This window comes from Oryzias melastigma, linkage group LG23 (assembly GCF_002922805.2).
Source record: "Oryzias melastigma strain HK-1 linkage group LG23, ASM292280v2, whole genome shotgun sequence".
NCBI lineage: Eukaryota > Metazoa > Chordata > Actinopteri > Beloniformes > Adrianichthyidae > Oryzias > Oryzias melastigma.
The window spans coordinates 19528531-19537209 of NC_050534.1; the positions used below are offsets into that span (position 1 = coordinate 19528531).

Consider the following 8679-nt stretch of genomic DNA (forward strand, 5'->3'; position numbering starts at 1 on the left):
AGTGGACATGGCGGTGTTCAGAGACCTGCTGCGCCTGAAGCTGCCCCGCCTGTCGCAGCACCTCCACCACCTTCAGAAAACAGCCAACAGGGAAGCTGGAGGTACTCCCACCGCCGCTTTACTCTTCCACGGATACTCTGATTACTTTATTAGCATCTGACGTGGCTTTAAAATGGTTCTTCAGGGGGCATCAGTTCATTTTCTCGTCACTTTTTGTTTGAATTGAGCTTAATTCATTCAGTTAGCATAATTTTGGGGGCTTGTCCGGGATTTGTTTACAAATTATTGGAATATTTTTTTCATTTATTTTTTATTTTTTTGTAATCATCTTAAAGCTTTGATTTTATGTATTCCTTACTTAAATAAAAATGTTTTTTATGCAGGTTTTAACTTTTCAAACAAACAGGATTTTTTTTACTATAATGACTATATTAACTGGTCTAAACAAGCAAAACATCAAATACATCATTACAGTAAATGTCTTTTCTGAACTTTGCTTTAGAAACATTTTATTAAAAAGAGGTTTTCTTCACACTGCGGAGGTCGTTTGAAGATCCTGAAAGGACTGAAACTCTCCTGAAACAGCCTCAAGGTTTCAGTCGGGCTCTTGAGAAGCTTTGATCTGTTCTGGTTACCCACCAGGTTCACTTTTAAGACTGAAACCTTTTGACAAAATTGACTCGTCATCTTAAAATAACTCTGTTTTTCTCATCAGTCTGAGCTTTAAAATCTTTTTTTTGTGCTTCATGTCTGATCACACATGTTAGCATCAGTGAAATAATGACCTCTTTCTAATTTCTCCTTCGTGTAGATTCGTAGTGTCCGTCTTTGAGGTGATGTCGGCTCACGTCTGCCCGTGTTTGCTTCCCCCTCAGGCAGCTACGAGCCGCCTCTCACCAACGTTTTCACTATGCAGTGGTTTCTCACCATGTTCGCCACCTGCCTGCCGCCTCACACCGTCCTGAGGATCTGGGACTCGGTTTTCTTCGAGGGTTCGGAGGTTCTGTTCCGGGTCGCCCTCGCCATCTGGGAGAGGCTTGGAGAGTGAGTACTCCAACTGTTGTACGCCAGGCAAGGGGACGTAGCATAATATGGGGGCTTATCCAGGATTTGTTTATAAAAAGATAATTATTTGATTCTGTGAGTGGTTCCTTATTTCAACTGTTGTGCCCCAGGCTGGGGGCTTGTCCGGGATTTGTTCACAAAAGAAAACGATTTGATTCTGTTAATGCCTCCATATTTCATCTGTTGCGCCGCAGGCTAAAGCATTTTAAAAGGACGTAGCTTAATTTGGGGGCTTGTCCGGGATTTGTTTGCAAGAAACACAACTCTGATTCTGTGAGTGGTTCCATATTTCAACCGTTGTGCCCAGGCTAGCCGCTAAGGGATTGTAAAAGTGACGTAATTTGGGGGCTTGTCCGGGATTTGTGTACAAGACAGAATACTATTTGTTTCAGCTAGTAGTTCTGTATTTCAACTGTTCCACTGCAGGCTAACGCATTTTAAAAGGACGTTGGGGGCTTGTCCGGGATTTGTTTACAAAAAAGACAACTATTTGGTTCCATAAGTGGTTCCTTATTTTAACTGCTGCGCCCCAGGCTAGGTAATTCTAAATGGAAATAGCATCATTTGGGGGCTTGTCTGGGAGTTGTTTACCAAATAACTATTTGCTAAAATAATCAAACTTTACAAGGACGGAAATTTACATAAACAGAGACATAATCCGCTGTGTTGCTGCCAGTTCAGAGTTTGAATGATTTCATTCAGATTTTCGGCCAATCAGATGCTCAGGACAAGAATGAGAGATAACCTCCCACTCTGACAGAAATTAATAAAAATAGACATTCCAAAAATAAATATATTGATAACCTCAGCTGTAACACAAAAACTCTCATTGAGGAGAATAAATGTTGTCTTTAGCTGGTGAAACCTCCTGATTGCAGATACAGAAGTTGGCAGAAATGCAGCTTGAAGGTCTAGAAACGACCTTTTTCTGCCTCTCTGTTAAATGTAAAGCTGTCTCTGTCTGCCTTCACTTTATTAATGCTTTTAGTGTGAAAATCTGAATAATTCATGCTGAGTTTTTGAGTGAATTTGCTGTAAAATGAGATCCAGTTCTGGACCTGAACCGAGCGGAGCTGCAGCTCCTCCAGCTCAACCGTCACTAATCTCTGGGGTTTTCTGTGAAAATCCAATCGAGAATGTTTGTGTTTCCTTGCATGAAAACCTTTCAGGCACTCATCGTTTTCTCCCTCGTTCTCGTCTTTGTGGTTCTGTTCAGGCGGATCGAGGACTGTCAGACTGCAGACGAGTTCTACAGCACCATGGGGGGCCTCACGCAGGAGATGCTGGAGCAGAACCTGATCGACGCCACAGAACTCATGCAGGTTCGTCTGAGTCCAGTTTCCCTGAAGCTGAACCCACTCACAGGAGCCTGCATGAAGAAATGGCATCAGCACTCGCGGCAAACCAATTTGAACATTTTCTGCTTCGATGAACATGTCGACGAGTTTGAATCATTTTTCACCAAATCACAAAGAATCATTACATCCTTAATTGCTTTACCAAAGGAAACGGACCATTATTTTTCTTTTGGATGGGAACCGACATAAATTTTCCACAAAATGTTCTAAAAAATAAGGAAACTCTGCGGTTCTCCGTGGAAGTCCCGCCCCCTGACGCCGCATGAGGCAAACGGTTAAAACAAGACAGACACGCCCCCACCTGTGAGCAGCCGACCAGAATTCCAGCTGGATCAAACTCCCAAACAAGTCATTTTATTATTTCTAATTAGTGTAATAAAGTAAATGTATGAGAAAAAAGAAAAAACAGAAAATGTTCTTAGGAGAGAAATCAAATTTTTCCAGAGAATTTTTATTTTTGCATAATTTTAATCTCTAGTGTTTGAATATACGGAACAAAAAAGACTAAATAAAGGTAGTGTCACATAGGAGAGGTTATGCTGATTAAAATGATACCAAATAAGCAGCAGGAAGTCCTTTATAATGAAAATACAGAAGTAAATTCAAAAGTAGACAAACTGAGTTTTTGACTCAATGTTCAAAGGAATAAAAATAAATGTTCTAATGTACAAATTTGAGTGTGATTTCATATTATGATTATTTCCAGATAAGTTGCTGCCAAATACTGTAACAAAAAATAATAATACTTATGTCGATTAATCGGGATTATTTTTTTCCAGATTTGCGATTAATTAATTAATTTTTTTGATCGATTCCCGGCCCGACTTTATACGACCGGACTACATTGCCGTTGGCTCTTGAAACGTTTACACCTCGTCCAATCAGAGCTGCTGACAGTTGGTTCACCACCCAGCTGTCGCCCAGTTTCATAGTGACGTCATCCCAGACACCCGCCAGCCGCCGTCTACATTCATGACCACGACGATGAAAACTCTTGAAGGTTGTGCCGATGCGTCCCCATCGCGCGGTTGTCGTTTCTGACAGAATTTTCCTTCAAGTTCTGGTGTTTCAAATGACTCTTCAACTGTTCGGCTGAAGTGAAGCTTCATGGGTAATGTGTCCGTCCTCTGTTGGTCAGGAGGTTTACTCCATGGCGGCGTTTCCTTTCCCCCAGCTGGCCGAGCTGCGGGAGAAATACACGTACAACATCACTCCGTTCCCGACCTCCGTGAAGCCCAACGGCAGGTGAGTCCGTCCTCTGAGACCTGCAGGTGTGAATGTTCCTCCTGATGACGATGATGATGATGTTCCAGCGGCGGTCTGGGCGGCTGGGACAGCGATGACGACGTGGACATGGACGATGAAGACTCCATGGTGACGGCGCTCGGCTGTCTGGGGCCCCTGGGGGGTCTGCTGGCCCCCGAACTGCAGAGATACCAGAAACACCTGAAAGGTCAGGAAACATTTTAAGCTCCGCCCCCATGGAGAGCAGCTCCTCATGTTCCCAGTCCAAACTCTGATCAGGATTAAAGAAAACCAGCTTTATGTTTTGAAAACTCCTTCAAATCAAAGTGAGATTTTCTGACCAAATCCGGCGTCCGTCTGTAATCCCGTAATTCCCGCCGTCTTAATCTGCTCGTCTGAAGGATGTCTGGATGCTTTTTCAGATCAGAGAGCCGAGAACGGGAGCATCGCCGAGCTGAGCCCCGGCGCGGTGGGGGCTGGAACGGGCGGAGGGGGCGGAGCCAAGGCGGAGCATCAGTCCACCATCAACAGCATGATGATGGAGAGGATGAGCACTGACATCTACGCCCTCAAGAAGCAATACTCGCGCATCAAGAGGCGGCAGCAGGCGCAGACCATGCACCTCTACATCGGGACAGGTGGGTGGGGCTGCCTCTAGCCACGATGGGCGGGGCTTAAGCCGGGTAAAGAGAACTTCCCTCCTGAAGGAGAAAAAAAAAACATGTTGTGACTTGTAGGAGCTGGACCCAATCTGGCCACGAGTCAGCGGGTTCCGCAGAAGGACTCGAACTCTCAGAGCGACGGTTCTGAGCGCCAAGCTGACGGTACACGCCGCCGGGCCACAGCCGCGGGTCTGCGGGGGCTTTCACGAAACGACGCAGGAATGTGCAACAACATCAGAGCTGCAACACGTAAAACTTCATCAACCGGAGACGGTCAGCAGCTCTGATGTTCCTGCACGTTCAGACTGTTTTCTTTCTTCTCAGCCTGAAATTTGTATTTATTTAAAGCTCCATTTGTTTGACCTCTTTAAAAAGGAACAAAATTAGATCATTAGAAATGATAAACCTTCATATAAGAAATATATATATATATATATATATATATATATATATATATATTTAAATTGTTCTATTGTTGAAATATAAATCTTATGTCTCAGAAGATGTTATCTGAGGATTAAAGTAAAGCTACAACAACAATAATAAATCTAATACAAACATTTCAGATTTATAATTGTATAAATAAAGTAGTTCTTCTAAAATAAAGACGTTTTAATTGACAGTAAACATGAAGGTGGAACCAAAGTTTGAGTTTGTTTGTGCTAATTTAGGTGATTTAAGGTGATTCTCTGCAAACATCTTTCAGTTCAGTTTTATTTATGTTGATCAGGAAGTTTTGAGGCTTTAAATAAACTGAACTGTTTTGGAGTTAGCACATCTCTGCTAACATGTTAGCTTGTCGTCGCTATGACAACAACATGCTCAATGAGTTAAATCAGCTGGAGACGATACACTAGTCTGGTACCATTGTCCGATGTACGTAAAGAGTGACGCCATGTTGGAAATGTCAATAAACATTTATAAACGGCTTATTAAATACAGTAAAATGACCACAAAATGCTTGATTGTGGTCCAGTTTTAATAGGAAAAAACTGACCAGCACAAATATGAGACCCAGGCTGTTGTATTAATGTTCTTGCACAAAGTGCAACAAATATTTATATAAATAACTATGTAATTATTATGACGCACCTTCGCGGGTGAGAATGTACCCCAAGGTTTTTGCTCACAGCTACTGAGGGAATTCTGGTTAGGTTCTTTGATTCCGCTCAATAATATGCTTTAATTTATCCTCCAAAAAAACAGAAAAGATTTGTGGTCCTGCCAGAAAACCTGAAAATAGTGAGAAATCTGAAGCTACCTTTAACTTTAACAAGATCAGCCTAAACTCTGAGATCTTGTTCAAATGTTTTCTCCTTTTCAGCTGACAGCAATTATTTACCAGTGAAAAGTCACATTCTAGTTTTGCTGTTTGTACAGTTGTAACACAGCAGTAAACGGGAATCTTGACATTTCCAATATGGCGTCTAACTTTGCGTACGCAACAAGCTAGCTTAGCAACTCCTGCCTATGTATCGCTCATTGTTGGTGACGAAATGCTAACATGTTAGTACGTTTCTGTTAATATGTTAGCTTGTCATTGTTGTCAAAGTGATGACATGCTAACATGTTAGCACATCTCTTTTGGCATGTTGTCACCAGCACGTTAGCACGTTTTTGCCAGTATGTTAGCGTGTCATTGTCATGGTTTTCAAAGCGATGACATGCTAACATGTTTGGTACGTCAGGGTCATTTTGTGTGAGAGATGACAAGATAAGTGTTAGCAATAAAGTGCTGACCTTTTAGCCTGTTATTACTAACATGTTAGCATAGTGCTAGCTAGCATGCTGCTCTCTACAAACCAAACATGTTTATATTTTCAGAAAAAAATTAAGATTGATGTGGATTTGAATGAAATAAAGATGAAGAATCCCAAAAAAAACTGAGATATTTGATATTTCACACAGATTTAAAGATTGTTTATTTACTTGTATAGTTATATTTTAAAGATATATTTTTTAAATTACAAAATCTATTAAATACGTTGTTCCAGCAGAGTTAATGGAGTTAAATAATTATTTTTTTTATTTTAAATGAATAAAAGCAGCAAATGTTAATATTGAAAAACTTGAAACGTGATGATTTTTCTAGAAACTAAAATGTAAAACTCAAAGCTTTCAGAATTAATTAGATGGAGAGACTAAAGCATCTGAAATATTCCCTAATTATTTAATATTTTTTAAAAAGTTTTAAATAGTTTGGATTTTCTCTCTAACTTGATTCTTTCTTTTTGTTATCCTTTAATCCTGAACATATTTCTTTTCTGGGTGTGAAATGTCTCCTTTGGTTCTTTTAATGTTCTTTCTGCTTCATTAATAACATCTGAGTTTGATCTTCAGAACATTCTGGGCTTTTCTGTTTGTGTGGAGGACAGATCATGATCTTTGGCTCCCTCTGGTGGTCGGTTTGTGTATTGCAAGCTTTCTTGTTTCTGACAGTCGTGTGTCTCCCCCCTTCCCCCTCCCTACAGAAAAGTGTCCAGCGACCCGTGTCTTGGCCTCCCAGCTCAACCCCTCCAGCGCGGTGGTCAACCACCTCCTCCTGGGCCGGAAGCCTCGCTCCGCTCCTCGCAGCTGCAGGTTGACGTCCGCCAGCCTCGCCACGCTCCCCGGGTCCGGCCCCGCCTCCCTGCCCCGCAGCCCCGGGTCTCCGTCACGTAAACGCTGCAGCTCGCTCCTCTCCAACAGCACCGGATCCCCGGGCAGCTCCAGAGGAGGCCCGCGTTCTCCGTGGCGAGCTTACGTCCGACAGCACCGGAAGAACATCAGCCGAGCTCGCGCTCAGCTGGGGTTCGGGGATTCGGAGGAGCGCGAGGAGGAGGAGGAGCAGAGGGAGGGCAGTGACTCTCCTGACGACTGTGCAAATGAGAAGGTGGGGGTGGAGGAGGTGGTGGTCCAGATGGACTCCCTGGATTTGAAAAACGAAGATGACTCCGCCCCTCCTCCCAAACCGGCAGAACCCGACATTCCTCTCCTCCCACCTCCTCCGCCCCCACACAAACACGAGGAGTCCTCCTCCAGTCCAGAAACCTCCAGACCGCCGACGCCTCCTCCCGCCTCCTCCTGCGTCCCTCCTTCTCCGTCCTTCTCTCCTCCCCTCACCTCCACGCCGTCACCGGACTCCACGCCCCGCCTCCCCTCCTCCTCTTCAGCCAATGGCTTCTCCCCTCTCTCTCCTCCTCCTTCCTCTCTCTACAAGTCTTGCTCGCCCTCCACCCCCTCCCTTTGCTCCGCCTCCTCCTCCAGATCCAACATCTCGTCGTCCGCGTCGACCCCCGCCCTCTCCGCCGCCCCCGCCGTCCGGCAGCAGGTCTTCTGCCCGTTCCCGAGCGTCAAGCAGCCCAGGAAGTCTCAGGCGGCGCGGAACCTGGGCCTGTATGGACCCACGTCCAGAACCCCGGCGGTGCGGTTCCCCCAGCTGAGCCGCGGCCCGACCCGCAGCAGTGGCGCCGGGACCACCGGCCGGCGCTGAGCGCCAGCGTGCCTCTGAAGCAGCAGCAGATCCTGCTGGATTTAAGGCAATCCTCAGAGGCTCCGCCCACCCGCAGACGCCACTTCCGTTCTCTGGAGTTCCTGCTGCTTCAAAGCTTCGACTGGAAGCGAAACGTGAGCCGATTCTGGAGGAGGAAACCCTTTAACGCAGCGTCCCGTCTGCAGCGTTTCTGTTCCGCCTGTGTCTTTAGGCCGCACAATAAAGCACTTCACGCCAAATCGCTCTTTGTTTGGGTTCCAGATCATTTTAATCCCATCAGATTCCCTGTGATCTCTCCTTTAAAACATCTTCAGGATTCATTTAATTCTTAGTTTATGGATGAAGTTCCTAAATAACGTGACTGCTTTGGTCGTGCAGGAAGTGGCGGCAGGACGGCGTGAATCCTGGCAGTGAGCGCCCTCTGCAGGCCGGGACAGTAAGAACAGACACTCATTCACAGTCATTCATTCATGTAACTCTACGGAAACTCTAAACACAGTTTTAGAATGATTCATTTACATGAACAATAATTGATTAATTCATGTGTTGGAAAGTAAACAAACTAAAACTCTAATAATTAAGCTTTTTTTAATTAATCCTGAAATATTCTCTTAAAGGATCATACGTTTATGTTTTTGGTTTATATAATTTAATTTGTTAAATTCCACTAAAATAGTTTTTTATCACAGATTCTTGGTTTAAAGTCGGATTTTTAAAGAATAATAATTTGCCATATTTTTTTTTCCTCAAACCTGCTTTGAAAATTATTTTTTCTGATATTCAAAAGTCCAAAGTTTAGAAACTTTTTTTCAAAACAGAACTATTTGTTTTTTTAAGAAGGCACTGTAACCCCAGAAAACTAAAGAACATTTTTCTT

The 8679-nt window shown here is 43.9% G+C and overlaps 1 protein-coding gene across 7 annotated transcripts in view; it reads left to right on the top strand.

Moving 5' to 3' along the window:
• The window catches only part of tbc1d30 (TBC1 domain family, member 30), a 31649-nt gene that overhangs the window by 16311 nt on the left and 6659 nt on the right, over positions 1–8679 (top strand). For 4 of the 7 annotated variants that reach the window (XM_024286495.2, XM_024286504.2, XM_024286520.2 and 1 more), the window contains 8 exons: positions 3–101; positions 876–1044; positions 2282–2387; positions 3562–3668; positions 3737–3876; positions 4091–4306; positions 4406–4492; positions 6802–8043. In XM_024286495.2, the coding sequence (XP_024142263.1) occupies positions 3–101; positions 876–1044; positions 2282–2387; positions 3562–3668; positions 3737–3876; positions 4091–4306; positions 4406–4492; positions 6802–7802 (1925 nt within the window). In that variant the 3' untranslated portion in view covers positions 7803–8043. Of the gene's footprint in view, positions 1–2; positions 102–875; positions 1045–2281; positions 2388–3561; positions 3669–3736; positions 3877–4090; positions 4307–4405; positions 4493–6801; positions 8044–8180; positions 8239–8679 lie in introns of those variants that run through there. The other 3 variants (XM_024286513.2, XM_024286527.2, XM_024286544.2) reach the window with 2 other exon arrangements.